At 51.2% G+C, this 18699-nt stretch overlaps 1 protein-coding gene across 7 annotated transcripts in view; it reads left to right on the top strand.

The window, feature by feature from the left end:
- CHST15 (carbohydrate sulfotransferase 15) overlaps window positions 1-18699 on the top strand; it is a 100356-nt gene that overhangs the window by 50792 nt on the left and 30865 nt on the right. For all 7 annotated transcript variants that reach the window (XR_014253287.1, XR_014253288.1, XM_082424327.1 and 4 more), the window contains exons 3-5: window positions 353-692; window positions 2597-2743; window positions 5905-6061. Coding sequence is in view for 5 of the 7 variants with exons in the window: in XM_082424327.1 (XP_082280453.1) it covers window positions 353-692; window positions 2597-2743; window positions 5905-6061 (644 nt within the window). In the remaining 2 variants the exon portion in view is untranslated. The remainder of the gene's footprint in view (window positions 1-352; window positions 693-2596; window positions 2744-5904; window positions 6062-18699) is intronic.

Consider the following 18699-nt stretch of genomic DNA (forward strand, 5'->3'; position numbering starts at 1 on the left):
CGGCCATTTAAATATCCAACTACATAGTCAGAAGTTCCAACTTTTTAATTTAGTTAGATTGCTCTGTGTGTGTGTGCGTATGTGTGTGTGCAAGATAAATCATGGTAGAATGGATTTTGATTGAACTTTTATTTTCATTCTCTCCAAATTTTATTTTTATTTGGGGTTAAGGAAAAGCATGTCATTGGCTGTTTACCAAGTTTTGTTTTAGTGTTTAGTCATCATCCAATAATACTTCCAATGTGAACGCTGTAATAAGTCTCAGGACAGGATCATACTGTGGACAGAATGTGCTTGTGCTAATGTTTTCCCCTCGGTGCGACTCTCCCCCTTTTTGTCTTTTTGACTGCAGATGTTTTCAGTCATCCCGCACAAATTCCTCCCCAACAGTAAGAGTCCCTGTTGGTACGAGGAGTTCACGGGGAGGAACACCACCGACCCCTACCTGACCAACTCCTACGTGCTCTACTCCAAGCGCTTCCGCGCCACCTTCGACGCCCTGCGCAGGGCCTTCTGGGGCCACCTGTCGCACGCGCACGGCAAGCACTTCCGCCTCCGCTGCCTGCCACGCTTCTACATCATCGGGCAGCCCAAGTGCGGCACCACCGACCTCTACGACCGCCTGCGGCTGCACCCGGAAGTGAAGTTCTCCGCCATCAAGGAGCCACACTGGTGGACCCGGAAGCGCTTCGGTGCGTGCCAGCGCGGGCCCCGGTCCCTGCGGCGAGGGTGCACGTGGGGGTCTCTCACCAAGCCCGGTGCATCTGCCGCCTTCATCCAGTTGCTCCTTACGCGCACGTCAGGGTCGGGATCAGGGGTCACCGTCAGGTTCGGGGTCACGGTCAGGGTTGGCGTGGGAGCCCTGAGACTGACCCGAGCAGGGCTGTGCGAGGCCGCAGGAGGGATGCAGGGCGGGGAGATGAGAAAACACGCCGAGATGCAGAGATCAGACAATTCTCTGGTTTAGGGATCCCCAGGGAGACATCCAGCAGGACCGAGCACCCAGCCCCCGACCACCCGCTGAGCATGTACGGAGCGCCGGCGGTGTGTAGGGCGAGGGAAAGGGGGCAGTATCAGCAGCTCTTCTTGTTCGGAAGGGCACACGCAGCACCCAGGAGTGGTGAGTTGGCCGGGTGGACGTCTGTCGGGGGCTGTCCATCCAGCTCCCAGCTCCGTGCTGTTCCTGCTAGAGCTCGGCACCCACACGCCCACCCCCGGAGGTGGCAGGAGATAGAAAGACGGCTGCATGAGCGGGGTTTCCGCTTCCTGCTGGTTCATCCCAGGGCCCTGAGCCTGTCATTGAGCTGCTTCGGGCTTCTTTTCTCTGACCTGACCCTTCGGCTTCGCAGGGTCAGAATGAAAGCCCTAGGGAGATAATTCTGGGAGACCCTGCTCACAGCACCCCACCCCTTTCCCACGGGGTTGGCATGCAGGCTGCTTTCTGCTGGAGCCACCCGTCCGCCCTTGGGTCACTGTTTCCTCTCCTTAACCTTTTCCCTTCTGCCAGGAGACGTTTGGTCACTGGAGCTAAGGGATGACAAATGCCAAAGTTCGGGAAGCCCTCGAGGGTGGTTTCTGTGCAAAGGACCTAGGTTGCTTGGAAGGGAATTTTGAAAGTGTTTCTTAGTACAGCCTAAGTTGAGACCAACTCTTAATGTGTTTCCCGACAAACGTTTGACTTAATCCCTTTGATGTTCCTCCTGGAGTGAACAGAAGCGTAAATGTGTCTTTTGTGCTTGGCAGGGGCAGCTGTGGGAGCCAGGGTTTCTCTACTCGTCTGAAGAGCGGCCTCCCCTACACAGCTCACCATTTTCCCCCGTGAAAACCAGGTTCCCACTGGCAGAGGAGAGAGAGGCACAGGGGCGTGTGGGCCTCTGGATTCTGAGCTCCAGTGTCACCTTGAACCTCTTGCTGTTTTGCCCCGGATGCTCTCTCTCCACTTTCCATTAACCTTGGTGGCTGTGGTTTAGGGCAGTGTGTTGTCAGTACATTTTCAAGTGAAATGTACCCACTTCTGAGGCAAGGGCAAAATTTAGGCTGCATGTGGCCGATGCCAGAATAACCCAGGTGTCCGTCCGGGGACCATCGATTCCCCTTATTGTTTGGACAGATGGACAGACTGCTTGATGGAATAGAACCTCAGGAAGGTGCTGGTCGGACCTGGTGAAGAAGACTCATCTGAGCTTCCAAGGATGCTGGCCCTCCGATGGGCTGCCTTTTCTTTTGATCCAGTGTGTGGATCCTGACACCATTGCTGCCCCGCCCCTGGGGGGCCTCACCTGGTGCACATGTTAACCAGCCCCAAACTCTCTGTCCCTCCAAGTAGACTCGATTATAGTTCTTGAACAGGCATGCCAGCCTTCCAGTGGCTACCTTGCAGCTTAATGGTGGTGCATTCCACCCCTCGAAGTGCACATGGGTTAAAAGATCATGGCCCATTCACAGACGCCCCTCCCTCTCTTGCAGCTCCTTGGGCTGAGCCTTGGCTGCTGCAGCTGGGCCCTTGGACCTTTCCACCCCCCCGTGGTCACTCCCCGGCAGCCATCAGCCCAGCCGTGGCAGCTTTGTCCTAACTCCTGCTTCCTGGTTCTTGTAGGAATCGTCCGCCTGAGAGATGGTCTGCGGGACCGCTATCCCGTGGAAGATTATCTGGACCTCTTTGACCTGGCTGCACACCAGATTCATCAAGGACTGCAGGCCAGCTCTGCGAAGGAACAGAGCAAGACGAATAGCATCATTATCGGTATGGCTTCCGTGTAACTCCCGCGAGGGCCCCCCTGCTTCTGCCCTGGGCCAGGCCGGGCTTCACTGCACCTGCGAGCATTTGCATGATGCCTGCCGGCAGCTGCTGAGCATGCGCTTCCCCGCTAGCCATCACTCTCACCCCCGTGTAAGATGTTCATAGTGCTCGTGCAACTTCAATAAAGCAGAAATGTTTAGTAGACTGTCTAGTTCTGTGGAGACTCAAGCATACCTGAACTGGCTTTTTGAAAAAGTTGCCATTTCTTTGCTTTCACTTGAATTAAGCTTGCATGCTTGATTTCTTTTCATGATACGCCCACCTGAGTAAGTTTGGTTGGGGGATCATGAATGTAAAATGAACCAGTGAGTCATCAGTTTAATTCTTGTGGCTTTTGTACTCCCTGGCCGCTGGGACTCTGCAAAGACGGAGGTGGCCTCTCCTGAAATAGACGCCGCCCTATTGCATCGTGGGTGACTAATTGCTGTTGGGAAAGCTTAGGCCTTGTCAGGCTAATGCCTTTAGACATTCAAAATGAGGTGGTTTGATTAATAGTCATTTTTTAAAAATTTACAAGAGTGTTTTATAGAAAACATATCTATTCACTCTCTCTATTGGATTCAGCTTAGGAGAAGACATTTATCCACTTACACCTCTGAAAGGGAGAAATGGAATCACATATTTTGCTTAAATTGATTACCTGAGGCAGTGATCTATTTTTTTATTCTCCTAAATCTGTTATATTTTGATTCTCCAAATTTGGTGACTATATTAGTGACTAAAAGGAATTGTAATCAACCATTTGAAAGATGGATCTTTACTTAACTCCCATATTCAGGGGGACAGGCTTACATGCCTAAGCCCCAATTTATTTATTTATTTTTAACTCAAAGAAATCAAGTCCTAGGAGCCGGATGAGATCACACCCTCTCACCCAGTGTGAACTGGCTACTAGCTATTTTCTTGCAGCCTTGAATTCTAACACCCCAAATTACAAATCTTAATTAATATTTGACTGTGACTCCCATACCATATGCCTCTGGGAAAATCTCATGTTCTTAGGAAAGAGCTAAAAATATGCATCCTAGGGTCAGGAAATAGAGCCTAAGATAATGAATGAAAAAGGAAGGCTTTAGTTTGGTTTCCTAATTTTATTTACTTCTGGATTTAGAAATGAAAACTAAGGAATATATCTACTGCTCTGATGTTTACCTGAAGCAGAGTTTATTGAGTTTTACGGTAGATGGAAAGCTGGCATCCAGCTCTGATCGTGCCACCAGGCAGCTCTGTGCCATGTGACAAGTCGGTCTTTGTGTTCGTGAACTCAGTCTGCTCATCTGTAAAATGGGCTTGTTGGACCAGATCAGTTCTGGGCTCCTCCCAGCCCTGAAATATGATTTAACTCTGCTTCAGCTTCTTTCGTTAGATCCTTGGTAGAAGCATACTGGTCTTTTTTCATCTTGGCCGATGGGTCAGAGAGGGCCTTTTCTTAATGGTCTGGGCTAATGGCTGGAGTCATGAAGGACTCAAGTGGCTGGGTTCTCTGGGCTGGGGAAAGGCCAGAGAGCCTTTCCCCAGTGCAGAGAAAGGCCCCTGCCTCTGCTCTCATGGCCACCCGGCTCTGCCCTGTCAGAGTGCTCACATGGGGCTCTGATTGTTTATTGAATTATTGATCTTCCCCTAGATTGTAAAGTTTGAGAGGGAAGGGGATTGTCTGTCTTGTTTCTGGCATCTATCCCCAATGCCAAGCATAGTGCCGGGCACATATTAGACACCAAATCAGAGCTTTCTGCCTGGATGGATGAAGGATGAATGAAGGAAGGATGGATAGATGGACGGGTGGATGGACAAGCATAGAACCAGTTCATTTATGGGACTGACAAAATTTGTGCCAACTTAGTTTTAGATACTTCCCTTGTCCTAATATTCCCTTATTCACTGTGAGTAGAATTTTCAAAGGACTTCTGATTGACTTGTTTTTTCTGTATTCTATGGTATTATCCCTTAAAAAAAATAGAAAGAAAGATCAGAATAGTAATGCTTACCTGGACACGATTGCACATCCAACAGAATAAATAGGGCCCTGCTAACACTCTGCATTACTGTGATGTGCTCACCACTGATCAAAGAGACTTAGTCTTTTGGCTCAGATTTTCACTGAATAAGTGACTTGGAGATGTATCATATAGTCCCATGTACCATGTTGGGAAATCGAATGTATAATTAATTGATTGATTTGTTTTTCTTTCTAAATCTCTGAAGACTGTCCTGAAAAAAAAAAGTCAGGGAATTGGTTCAGTTATCTGAGATAGAAATGTTGAAATGTCTGTGTCTTGGCCTCTCCCCTGTCCTAGAATGTATGTTTAACGTTATTACGCTTCATTCACACAGACTGTGATCAAACAGGGGCTAGAACCAGTTTCCTGTTCACACAGTCAGCACTGAGTGAATGCCACCTGCGTGCAGGGTGACGGGGTGGGTGGGCACGCAGGACCGAGGTCCCATGAGCCTTCCCGCAAAGCCTTCCTCTCGTTTGGTCTTAGCGTGTGCACTGTGACTGACCCTTGTGATTTCAAGGGAAGATTGATGCAGATTGCATGCAGTTTCCTAATGAGAAATGAGGATAAAAACAATGCCGGAAGCAATAACCGTCATTGAGAGGGAGAAAAGTAAATGATCAGCGAAAAAGGCCACCACAGCCATTTCAAGGAGCAAAATTATTAATCCAGAAGTTCGGATCCCCGAACTTCTCCTTCATCCCTGACACTTTCTGAAGGGAACCATCTAGGACAAGCTCAGCGGGCCCTTAGAAGGCCACAGAGCTACGCACCGTTAGCAAAGTTAAACATCGTGAAATTGGGAGGCCAGATGCTAGTAGAGGTTTCTTGGCACATCGTGGAGAGAGGAGCTGGGAGGAAGAGGGATGCCCGGTGTTGCGTGGGTCACCTTGGTCTCCAGAAGGAGGTCCTGGAGGGGAGGGGGTGACACGGCGGCAGGGGGTGGCCATCAGCCTCCTTTTCCCGGAGCCCCGTCTGCCAGCGTGGCAGATCAGCTCACCCGCTCACACCTATTTAAGAAGGCATCACAGCCAGATCTGTCCCCTGATTCAGGCTGCTCTGTGGGAGCCCGTAACTCAGCGCTGCTCACTCGTTTTCTGTTTCCAGGCGAGGCCAGCGCCTCCACCATGTGGGATAACAATGCCTGGACGTTCTTCTACGACAACAGCACGGATGGTGAGCCCCCCTTTCTGACCCAGGACTTCATCCACGCCTTTCAGCCAGACGCAAAGCTGATCGTCATGCTCAGGGACCCCGTGGAGAGGTGAGCAGTGTAGATTTTTCGTTTTGGGAAAAGAAAAGGCAGTTCTGCAGAACAGTCTTCCTTCTCATCACAAACAAGATTTTGCTGCTGCTGCTGCTTCTTTTTTTTTAAAAATAAACAAGCTTAACTTGCAATGTCACTGCTATTTCTTATGTAAACATTATTCTTGCGGCAATCTTCACTGCATCTAAACAAACCGAGGATTTTTTTCTTAGCCATTTTGACCCTGGTCTCTGGGCCTTCAGCCTCGGCCGGTCTGACCTCGGGACATGCCCCTTGGGTGATGTCCGGCCATGAAAAATGCCCTTAGTTTCGGGGATATCGAGGTTCTCTGCAGGGTTTAACTCCTAGAATTCCTTGTCTCCCGACCTGATTGATGCCTTTATCCTGTTGGCTCTGAATGTGCAAGCTCCACCTTTCCTTGAGACACCAAAAGGCAGAAAACGACAGACAGAGCTGCTTTGTTGTAGAGAACAGGGGCTGCCCGGTGTGAATGAGGCCAGGCCAGCACGGTATTGAACCGAGGGCTGTCTGAGGGTGGCCAGGCCGGCACTGGGTGATGCTGAGGTCACTGACGATGCCTGTGTGGATGGCAGAGTCTTAGGGCTGCCAGGACCTTAAAATCGTTTAGTCCGCCCCTCCCCCCCGCCCCCGCCCCGACCAGTACCCCTACACCAGAGATAAGAGGCTCCAGTATGGTCCAGGAGTTCCCCACCCAGGATGGCCAGTCCCACTCAGACAGCTCTGAGAGAGCATCCTTCCTGATTTGAACCCAAGTCTGTCTTTTGGGAGCATCGACACTTCAGACCCATTTCTTCCCTACGCAGACCATGTCTAATCCTTCTAAATGGGAGAGCCTGCCAGATATTGAAGACGGTGGCCACGGCCCTGTGTCTTATTTTCCTTTGAGCTAAATGCCTCTTGTTACGGGTTTAATGAATTAATTACACCCTCGCCCACAAAGATGTACGTGAATGTGACCTTGTTTGGAAATAGGGTCTTTGCTGACGGACTCAGGTTAAGATGAGGTCACACTGGATGAGGGTGGGCCCTAATCCAAGAGCTGGTGTCCTTATGAGAAGAGAACATTTGGACACCGAGACTTGCAGACACAGGGGGGGACACGTGTGAGGACGCAGGCAGAGGTTGGAGTGATTCTGCCAGAAGCCGAGGCTGCCCGGGGAGGCCGGCAGCCCCAGCAGTGGGACACAGGCCCAGAACAGATTCTCCTCAGAAGCCCCAGAGCAAACCGGCTCTGCTGACACCTGGCTTTCAGAGTTCTGGCTTTCAGAACTGTGAGAGAATAAATTCCTGCTGTAATAAGCCACAAGTTTGTGGTAGTGTTACAGCAGCCCTAGGACACTAATACCCCCCAGTTCCTTCCTTGGATGGCATACATTCCTGGCCTCGTAGCCTTGCTGATGATGACAATTTTAAAAACACCTGTAATCTCCCACCCAGATAGTCATTATTTTTATTTTGCTTAGTTTCTTCCAAAGTACTTATCTTTGTAGATAAGTGTAGTGTGTGTGTGTGTGTGTGTGTGTGTGTGTGTGCGCGCGTGTGCGCGTGTGTGTTGTGCAGCTGTGTGAATAAGCAGTCTTACATCTTGCTTCTTTCATTTCGAATTGTCGATTTACCTCCTTGTCCCCCTCGTGGCGTCTCCGAATGGCCCCCGGGCACCACGGTCATCTGGCCAGAGAGCTGGATGGCCCTTGCTCCGTCTCCACCCCTGCAGCCCTCCCGTGTCGCACCGTGGGGCCTGTGTCGATGCTGCACGCGGTTCCTCTCTGCCCTCTGCATCTCCTCCAGCCTCGGGGAATCCATCCGCTCTGCTGATGAGGCAGCCCTGACCTCGGAGCAGCTCGCCACGTCCTACCTGCTAGTTCCCATACCTCGGGAGGCAGGAGTTCGGCCCTTCTGCTCAGGGCGTGGGCTGGTCCCCCTCGGCTTGAGAACACTTGCCACACACCAGCCGTGCTCTCGTGTGGACGTGATTACATAACCGTCAGCCTTGAAAGGCCTGGTGACTAAGTGACCCCACGCTGCCCACTGAGGGGTTTTCACAGCTGCTCTGCCATGCCCCCCCGGCCCCGGCTGCCCCTGCTGCAGTTCACGAGGCCAGAACATTCTCTCTCGGGGGTGCTTGCTGCTCGCCCAGTGTCTTCCTGTCACATCTCCCGGTTCCTCCTCCTGTGGGAGGTCACACTGCCTTGACTCCAGAGGGCCAAGAGGGTGAAACTTCAGCCTCTGTCACTCCCTGGGCACAGAGGTGGGAGCCTTGGGGATGGGGCGCTCACAGGCGTGACTGTGGTCGTTACCGTCTGCGGTTCAGCCTGGGTGGGGAGGGAGGGCGAAGTGTGGCACTGAAGAGGAAAGGAGCTCCTAGTCGGGGGTCCAGAAAGGCCGTTCTGGAGGAGCTGAGGCCAGGCGGGGTTTTGAGGGCTGAGTAAGAGTTTGCCAAGTGAACGGAGTAGCAAGGTGGTCAAGGGGAAGGAGTGTTCTGAGTAGGTAGAACGGAGAGCACAAAGGGAAGGACCGCGTGTTCTCTTGGAGAGCGGGGCCAGCTTCCCTGAGTGTGTCCCTTTCTCCCCGCAGTCCTGATTCCACCTCTGAGGACACACGCACCATAAAGGCGAGCTTTTAATAGGTAGGGTCGTCATGCTGCCTGGGTTCAGACACTGAGTGGGGAGCTGGACCTGCCTGACTCTCTTCTCAGACCCCAGCCCGAAGTCCCCCTTTTAGAAGGCTCTTGGGCCCAAGATCGCATCCTCTTGTTTCCTTTTTTTTTTTTTAAGGAACAAATACTCTATTTATACCAGGAAGTGAAGGTTCTTACCTTCCTGGTGCTCACTTAACAGAAAGAGTTCATCAGTTAAAATGTTCATCGATTCCCAGTCACATGCTGGGCACCGTGCTTGGTGCTGAGCAGACATGTGTAGGTGCCTGTCCTCCAGGAGCTGCACTTTGTCAGGAAAGCGAGACATTGACTCTCATGATGCATGTGATGGTACCAAGGAGAAGGGCAGGTTGCCATGGTGACAGCCTCATCAGGAAGCTGACCCAGTCGTGGGGTTGCCTACTGTATTTGTCATCTATTGCTGCGTAACAAATCACCCAGAAACTTGGCTGCTTAAAACAACACACTTACTATCTCACACTATCTTCTGTGGGTCAGAACCTGGCACAGCTTTCCTGGGTCCTCTACTTCAGGGTCTCTCCCAAGGTTGCAGTCAATGTGTCACCAGGGCAGGACCTCATCCGAAGGCTTGACTGGGTAAGGATCTGCTTTCAAGCTCGTGTGGTTGTTAGCAGAATTCAGTTCCTCAAGAGCTGTTGGAAGGAGGGCCACCGTTCTTTACTGGCTGTCGGCTAGAGGCTGCCCTCAGTACCTTGCCACTGGGCCTCACCAACATCAGAGGTTGCTTGCTCCATCAGAGCCAGCAAAGGAGAGAGCTGCTACCAAGTTGGAAGCCTTCATCTTTGGTAATCTGAGCACGAGAGTGACAGCCCATCACCTTTGCCACGTTCTCTTGATGAGAAGCAAGTCACGAAGTCCAGGCCATAGTCAAGGGGAGGAGATTACAGGGAGTGAATACCAAGAAGTGAGGCTCTTGGGGACCATCTTAGAAGTTACCTCCCGGGACTTCCCTGGCGGTCCAGTGGCTAAGACTCCACGATCCCAATGCAAGGGGCCTGGATTCGATCCCTGGTCAGGGAATTAGATACCACGTGCCGCAACTAAAAGATCCCCCATGCCGCAACTAAAAGATCCTGCATGCCGCAACTGAGACCTGGCGCAGCCAAATAAATAAATAAATAAATAAATAAATAATTTTTTTTAAAAAGGAAGTTACCTCGCACACCTCCTTTGCCCATGCTGCTCTCTGTTCCTCCAGGAAAGCACACCCTTACAGCCGGAAGAAGAGCAAGTACCAGTGTAGCACCATGTGTAGTGGCAGGGCCCGCACACACATAGGGGAGCTTGTGTGCATGTGTGTATTTTCTGTGTGGGTTACCGACAGTAGCAGCTGTTCTATTGCTTTTTAAACATTTATAAAAGTATGTAACAATAGGAATTTCTTCTTTTTTGAACCCCGTGACTCATGGCCTGTCTGAAATGACTGGCTTATTTCCCATCCCAACCAGAAAGGATGATAAATTCTGGGTGGTTAGGTCACTCTTGAAGAAACAAACACTTGGGGCCCAAGTTCCTATTAGTCTAACTGGGTCCTGTGCCATTAGCCACTTCAGCCATTCCGTGACCTTGCACTTCTGCAAGTGGGAGATTCCCTGAGTTGCTTGCTGCCAGTGGGATTGGACCAAATTGTTCTTTCCTTCTACAGATAGGCTCGGAGAGGAGTGGGGAGAAACCTTTATTTCTAGTTTTAGATTGACATTTAGCCTTTATTTCTGTAATTGATCAAAGGCAGAGGGTTTGAAAATGTTGGAATTGTAAGCAAAATCAAATCAATCACTTTAAAGTTTCCAGAGGAGGTTGTAAACAGCAAGTCCATTTATTTTTCTGGAGGGGAAGAGAGAATAGTGGAAAGCGGATGGGATGGTTCTTAGGGCCAAAAGGGCCAGCCAAGAATTCCTGTTGCAAGTTTCTCTGTTAGAGATAAGGACACTTTAAAATTCAAGTTAATTAATTTTAATTAACTAGGCTAAATCGGCCCAGTTAATTAAAAAGAAGCCACCAATTACAAGCAGGATTTTCCTTCATTTAGTTCAGTGCTTAAGTGGAAAAGACTTCTTTTCAACAGTGCTCACACTGGCCTCCTGTCTCTTCATTTGTGAGACGGTTGATAGAGGTTGACTCTTAATGCAGAGGTGGTTATCTCCAAAGTAGTTCATTCAAAAGGCATTTGGAGAGTGGTCCTGCGCCATCGGTCATGGACTTCACCGTCTCTTTATCTTGGTCTTAATTCTGGGTGTAGTCTTACCACAATGCATGGAAATGACCACCTCAGGAGCCTTTGGTTTTCACGGTTAATGAAGGTAAGTCAGAAGGGAAGGAGAACTCAGGTCCATTAAGAGTAGAACTTGATTTTGACCCAAATGTTTTGAGCCTTGGAACCTAAGGAGTTTTTTTCTTCCTCTGCTTTTATAAACTGATTTCTTCTAACAACTCACTGGGCTGGTTAAAGAATTATTCTACTTATGGTGATAAACTAGGAATGGAAGGAATGAGGCTCTAAATGAAATGCATCCATTTATGTACCGTTGGTCATTCAAACAGAGACTAATGAGTGGGGATGAACCTTTGGACTAGAACCTTGAAACTTTCATGAATTTCACTCCATCTCCAGAGTGGCTGGTGGGATGTGTGGGTGGTGAACAAGGACCCAGGATCATTGTGGTAGAGAGACAGCCTCAGGGACCAGATGGTCTGTATTTGAACCCCAGCTCTGCCACTCACTGGCTGTGTGACCTTGGGCAAGTTACTCAACCTCTCTGTGCCTCATTTCCTCATCGGTGAAATGGGGGGAAAATAGTCCTACCTCTAGAGTTGTGAGAATTAAATGACTTAATATGTGTAGCATGTTTAAACAGTGCTGGGCAAATGGTAAATATTATATAATTATTAGCTATTATTGTTAGGCCACATTAGTGGCAAATAATAACAATAACCAAATTGAGCACTTATGTACTCATGAGACATTTATTGAGCGCCCTTGGTATGCTAGATGCACTGCATAGATTGGAGAGCAAAGGCCTTCCTGTCTGCCCTTCTGGAGTCTTCAGTGGAGGGGTGGGAACCTAGCATTAATTGATCACTTACTCCACCCTGGCTCTGTGCTAAGCCCTTTTCGGGCATCGCCTCCTTTGAACTTTGCAAGCAGGTGAGAGGGCTGTCATGATGCGTCGCAGGTGAGGTGTGTGGGCTCAGTGGGGTTAAGTCACCTATCCACCGTCACCTGGTTAATAAGTGGCCAGACTGGGATTCAATCCCATGTCAGTCTGACCGAGGATCCAAGCTTTCCACCTCCATCGTAGGTCAGTTAGTGGGATGCAGACTCTGAGACAGCATTTTGTGTGCGGGAGGTTTATGAGTGCTTTCGGGACGACCCCTGTGAGGGGCGACAGGGCAGGACTGGCAGAGGGAGGGGTCACAACAGAGGTCTCAGCCAACCCCACGGGGAGCTGTGCAGCTGAGATGGCCCTTCCGCGAGGCATCTCCCACCCACCAGCCGTTGGCTGTGTCTGACCTGGGGAGGTTTAACCTCGGGTGGGGCAGGGCTTTTCAGTGAAGGGACTGAACTGCGAGCCATGAGCAGGATGGCTCCCCACTTTTGCAAAGTTCTGTGAGCAGTAAGGATGCCAGGCTGTGTAGGTACCTAAGCCTGGACTCCACTCGTTCACTTATCTCCATATCAGTGACATCAGGATGCTGACCCAGGGCAATAGGCAGGTCTCGTAGGCGGGAGCTGAGCCGGATTGAAGCTTCTGAATTGCTGTGGACCTCTGACTCCGGGCGAGAATCTCTGTTGTGACTCAGCAGGTGCTGAAAACCTTCTCCAAACAGCCTGACTTCTCCAGATCTCTGGAAGCACCGATTTAGTGCCAGAGACAAGTTCTCAGGCAGAAGAGGAGCTCTGGCACTCCAAGGCCGTGAGATGTTTTCTCTATAACAGATTTGCACGAGGATTAAAAAGCAGGCTGTTCCTTAGCACCGACAGATTGATTTTTAATGTAAACTATCTCAAAGGGAGATTAGGAGAGCTCCCCTGTGGGCAAGAGATGGAGTTGCGGGGTGTAGGGGCGTTGGAGTATAAAGGTCGTGAAAACAGCCACAGATCAATTTCCGGTTCCCTCCCACCGCACCCAGGTCCTGCTCTCTTCCCTTTTCCCGCTTTAAGACCTTGGAGGATTAGGGATCCTAAGGCAGCGGTCTTGAGGAAGACTGTTGCGGAGCGTCCTAAGCTGCTTGTTAATTTCCTGGTGAATTCAGGCATTTTGCTTCTCAGAAGCTGCCTGTCTGGGTGTCACTGACACACCTTTGTATGGGCCCTAAAAGTGGTGTGAGGTCACTTTGATAGAGCTGCGCTGTGAGCCGCCCAGGGCAGGGAGGGGGAGCTGGCCGGGCCCAGGCTGGGGCCACTCACCCTGTTTTCTGAAAGCCGTTCAGGAGTGACCGCCTGGGGAGGGACCACATCTTGCTGTTGGTGGGAGAAAAACCATCGTGCTGAAAACTCCTGTGTGTGGAACGCTGTTTGTTTTTTGGGGAAGTGTTTACAAAGTCATTGGCAGACCTGAGTATTCCCACATGGATGGTTTGCAGAGGGAGGTTCTGTGTGCTGGGGAGCACTGGGAAGAAGAGTCCCCTCAGTCTGCAGAGATTGGAAGGTGATGCGGGCACGGAGCGCTGACTCTGGGCCGCCAGCTGGAGTTCAGGGACCTCTGCTACCCAGAGTGCGGGGCTGATGAGTGAAGGCGGCCCATGTCACGGCCCGGCCAGCCCGGGGAGTGGTGGCCATCGCTCTGCAATGAGGTCCGCCACCTGGGGATCTAGGTCTGGCTTCGCTGCTGCCTTACCCAGGGGTACCCCACCCATCCTCTGTGCGCCTGCCTTTCCTCACCTGTAGAGACACCTGGTATCGGGGTCACGGGCGCATCAAGTGAAAGTGCTTTGTGAGCCATACCGGGCTCGTAGGTAGAGAGGATGTTGGCATTGCCTCCATCTGTGGATGTTCACCAAGGCCCCGTGACTGGATGTTCAGGGAGAAATGGGGGGGGGGGGCGCGACCCAGACCCCATCTCGTGCTCAAGGGGAGCAGAAGACCTGGCCCAGGCAGCCCCCAGGAACCGGAAGCTTTGCATCCCTTTGGACCTTTTTAGGCCCAAACCTGTCTGTTCTTCTCTGGCAGAAAATGAGCTTCATCAGTGTCACCCCCAGGCACAGCCTGGGTGACTCTAGACATTTCCTCCAAATAAGCTGCTCTGGCCAGTCCTGCTTCACTGTTCCTCGTGATGAGATATGTTCACGGTGTGTGATTCAGTGGACGAAAGGGCCTCCTTCCCAGCTACATTAAAGGGTGCTTTTTCCTGTAGGATAAATAAATGTAATCATTATTGATGACACCGTATCGGAGGTCGGGAAGTGATCGGTCAGTGATTTGGATATGGGTGCCAGCAAATGGAGAGTAATGTCGGGCTGCTCCGGCTGTCACTTTGGTAACCAGGTGTATGTGACCCTCCACAGCCACGGAATCCTGTGCTCTCACGGGGGGGGGGGGGGTGGATTAGAAGATGTGAGTGAGCCCACGCTGCGGGGCTGCTGGTGATGAAATGTGACCTTTCACACGTATGTGGCTGGCCGGCAGGTGCTCCGGGAGCACGGGGAGGCCGGGGCGAGCGTGGCCTGGGGTGAGCCCATCCAGCAGCCGTGGCCGCCCCCAGCCGTCCACAGCTTCAGCATCTGCCCCGGGTCTTTCCTCCAAGCACGGCTCCCTGAGGCAGCCGAGGGGTGAGCGGAAGCCAGGAGAGATGGCAAAGCTCCAGGCCTCCGACGGCCTGCACTTGGCTGGGCGGACCTGACTCTGAGGCTCGAGCTTCTGTGGGCCTCTTGGGCTGGGGGATCCGAGCGACTTCTGACCCAGGCCCTCTGGGGACTGACAGGTGAAAGCCATCAGTCCCTTTGGGGTGATGAAAATGTTCTGGAATTAGGTGATGCTGGTGTTTGCACAAGTTTGTGCATTTACTAAAAACTACTACATCGTTCACTTTAAAAGGGTGAATTTTACAGTGTGTGGATTATCTCTCAATTTAAACGTGGTATGAACAAAAATATCACAAAAGCAGGAGAAACCCGCCGCAGCGGGTGGTCTCACTGAACAAGTAACGCACGAGCTGGAACCTGCAGGGGCCCCACCTTGAGGGAAGGCCGATCAATATGTACCTTGTCCTCTCAGAGCCAAACGGGTAAAATCGAATGAGCTATTTGCAGTGACCAATGAATAGTAGCTTATCCAAGTGATGAAAGATCAGGAAGTGAGGACGGAAATTGTGACAGGTACCTGAACCTCTGTTCATTGTTGCCGTGATTTCTAGATGCCCAGTGCGGTGCTCCGCGAACGCATTTGCTTTTCCCGGTCGCGCAAGTGCAGCTTCTCCTGTTCATCCTGAACGTTTGCTGCTCTATTACGCGTGTAACTGCTTTTCAGTCTCCTGTAACTTACTGAGTAGTTCCGTAACAGAACTGACTCTTGCTTCCAAATCACTCTGCACCTAAAACAATAAAATCTTAAAAACAAACAAAACCCCCAGAGCATCAGCTGGCTAGTGCCCCACTCAAGTCAGCTGCTGATTTGGCTACATCCCTAAACTATGAGGCTGGGCCAGGTCCTGTTGGGTCAGTGGGCTTTGGGGTCAGGCAGGCCTGGGTTGGTTTGGGGCCAGCGCTGAGGCTTCCTGGGCCGCATGACCTTAGGAAGCTCTGTAAGACTGGTAACGACAGTGCACATCTCAAAGGCTGGTCATGAACAGGGAAGGAGAATACACACGCAGTGCCGAGCACAGGGCCGGGGGAGGGCAGCCCTCGGTAGCCACGAGCAGGCACGCGGCGGGTGGACACCAAGAGGATTCTGGGAGCTGAACCTGTACAGCACTCGAGTGAGCCTGGCTGGAGGAGGGGCCCACGGAGCAGCGGTTGCCCCTGTTTTCCGGATGAGCTATACACCCGTCTCTGCTCACCTGGGCTCAGAGCAGTGCCCTGTCGCTGTTGGGTGAATTCAGCTGTGACCTTGGGGTAACCACCAAGATTTTACATGTTGAGACCTGCGAGCTCACTGATGGCCACTCCTCTGTTCCCTTGGGAAGAGACGCGATCCCTTCCAGAGGCAGCAGGTGGAGGGAGGCCCTGCCACACCCACTCCCCTTCCCAGCAGTGCTGGGGTCCCGGGACCTCTGCCCTGCACAGAAAAGGCGCCTCAGCCCCGCGAGCAGGCCTACCGTCCCAGGGCCACCCCGGCAGCCTTCAGAATAACCGCAGCACAGAGCCTGGAATGTCTTTGGACTTATATTTGGAATTGCTGTTGGAAACAGTTCTGGCCACATATAACACCCATCTGTTTGGGAGGGTTTGAGAGTCAGAAAATGAGGTGGTTCCGCAGGACGGGGGTTGGCAGCACCAAAACTCAGGGCTGGGTTCGGGGATCAGGGTCAGCTGGCCCTCACCCAGCCAGGGATCTCTCACCCCCTCCAGCCTTGACTTTTGCCGCCGGGGCCGCTCCCGTCATGCTGGACGGGATCAAGCCAGCCTTTCTTCCTGACCCTTCTACCTAGGGTCAGTCCTTCAGGAGTCTGGGACATGTCTTCTCCCAGCTCTGAATACCCTTTTAGCTGTTGAAGCTGGCACCCTTCTTGCTGAGTCCTGCTTCTCCAGATGGAACGGCCCCTTCCCCCTTACTGTTTGTCAGCCAGCACTGAAGGCAAGTGTCCTTTGGGGCTGGGACCTGCCAGGGTGGAGGAGAGCAACACCCCCCCACACACACATTCTCAATGCCGTACCTTTATTAACGTATCCCGAAGTTGCATCAGTGCCCCTGCAGTTTTGTGAGGATTCATTATATACTTATGTCAACCAAACCCCTTGTGTATTTTCCAGGTTGTCCTCTTTCCCCTACTTCATCGTTGTACAGTTGGTTTTAAAGACTCAAATGTGGACATTTAGGCTTATTTCTTTACATTTCCACTTGTCACATGAGTGTGCCTGTAACTGAAAGTGGGGGTCCGGCTGCTCGCCGCTCAAAAGCCAATAAAGAGGCCAGGTTGGTGGAAGGGAAAGTTTGCTTTATTTTGGATGCCGGCAACCAGTGGGGTGGGGGAGGGCGGACGCCTGTCCAAAGGCCGACTCCCTCTCCCCCGACAATCAGGGGGCAAGAGCTTGTATAGACAGAGGGAGGGGGCTGCATGCAGAAACAGCACAGCCAGCTCTGACAGTCATCTTGAACTTGGTCATCGGTGGTCTGACCAGCGTCATCTTGATTGTTTTATGTACAGTTAATCTTCAGTTCCAGGGTCGGTTTGTTCCCATTTTCCCGAGGCCAGTTCTCAGAGTTGTGGCAGCTTCTGTCGTGGCTACAGTCTTGTCATCATGTAGTTCACTTCCTCCACCTGGTGAGGGTTTTAGTATCTATAAGACAGCTCGCAGGATACGGCTCAGAATATGATCTATAGCCCTCGAGGAGGAACTAAAGGTCCTTGACTTTGCTTTATGACTAAACTGGTAGTATTTAGTCTGTTGGACTGTTTTCCTTTGTTTCTGCATTTTCTCACTTCTCTGATTAAACTTATTCTTCGGCTACAGTTTTTCCGCAGACCAAAGGCAGGCGGAGGGCACGGGGGGCAAGGACCTTAGGGTGCCCCTCTGTTTCACGCCTACTCTAGCGTTTCGAGGTCCGTTTGGATACTTATTCATGATATATTTGCTGTCCTTCTCAACGTTTTCTGAATGGTTTTAACCCATCCAAGTGGCTTGCACTAATCCAAGGTCATTATCTGACTCTTTTTCTCTAGTTGTGGGGAAATCATAGTATTGTTTATTGAAGACATTCTTACAAAGCACCAGCCTGATTCTTCGGGAGGACCCAATAGTGCCCTCCGGGAAAGTAAGGGTCCTGTTCTGCTTTTCCTCCTTCATATTTCTCTGTGGAAGAGCTGGCCACATGGCCATTGTCCTCCTGTACACACAGGTCACTCTTCTAGGGTCTCAGGGTGGGAGAGAGGGCTGGCAAAAATGACTCCTCAGGAATCTGGGTTTAGAATCTGGACTAGTTTCCTAGGAGATCTTGTAACAAATTATCACAAATTTAGTGCCTTAAAACAAAAGGAACTTATTCTTTCACGGTTCTGGAGGGCAGAGGTCAAAATCAAGGTACTGGCAAGGTTAGTCCCTCCTGGAAGCTCTGAGGGAGAATCTATTCCATGGGTCCCCAGCTTCCTGTGGCTTCCGCAATCCTGGCATCCCTTGGCTTGTAGGCAACACTTCAGTCTCTGCCTCTGTCTTCACATGCCTTCGCCCCATGTGTCCCTGTCCAAGCCTCTTCTTATAGGGACACCAGTGCTTGGATTTAGGGCCCACCGTAAATCCAGGATGATCTCATCTGGAGGTCTTCAACATAATTAGGTCTGCAAAGACCGTATTTCCAAGTAAGATCCCATTTGCTGGTACTGGAGGTTAGGACTTGGGTATATCTTTTGGGAAATCTATAGAATCCAAATGGGAGAGGGGGAGGGGAGAGGTCCCTGCTCAAATAGGGCATGAAGGACTTGTTACAGACATGCATCTCAGCATGTGTGTGGGCTCTAGGAAGCCCCCCACCCACCCTTTGGGCAGATCCAGGGTCCCTGGGGGACTGAGGGGCAGGGGAAATCTCCCCTCACCCTCCCGAGGAGGTGGGCCTGGCCATGAACCTGATTCACAAAAGATGGGGTCCTGAGTTCATTTCACTGTACCCCAGACAGATGACAATCAGTATTCTCACGCCGGTGGGCCTGGGCTGGCCTGGTTGGACCATTGAACACGTCCCAGTTTGTCCCCTGGAATTACTTCTTGATCTCTAAAGAATTGTATGGAAAGATTCTTCATGAAGTTACTATTTTTCATGAAGTTACTATGTGTTTAAAATTCAGCC

This window comes from Balaenoptera physalus (genome assembly GCF_965194825.1).
Source record: "Balaenoptera physalus genome assembly, chromosome: 14".
NCBI classification, from domain to species: Eukaryota; Metazoa; Chordata; class Mammalia; order Artiodactyla; family Balaenopteridae; genus Balaenoptera; species Balaenoptera physalus.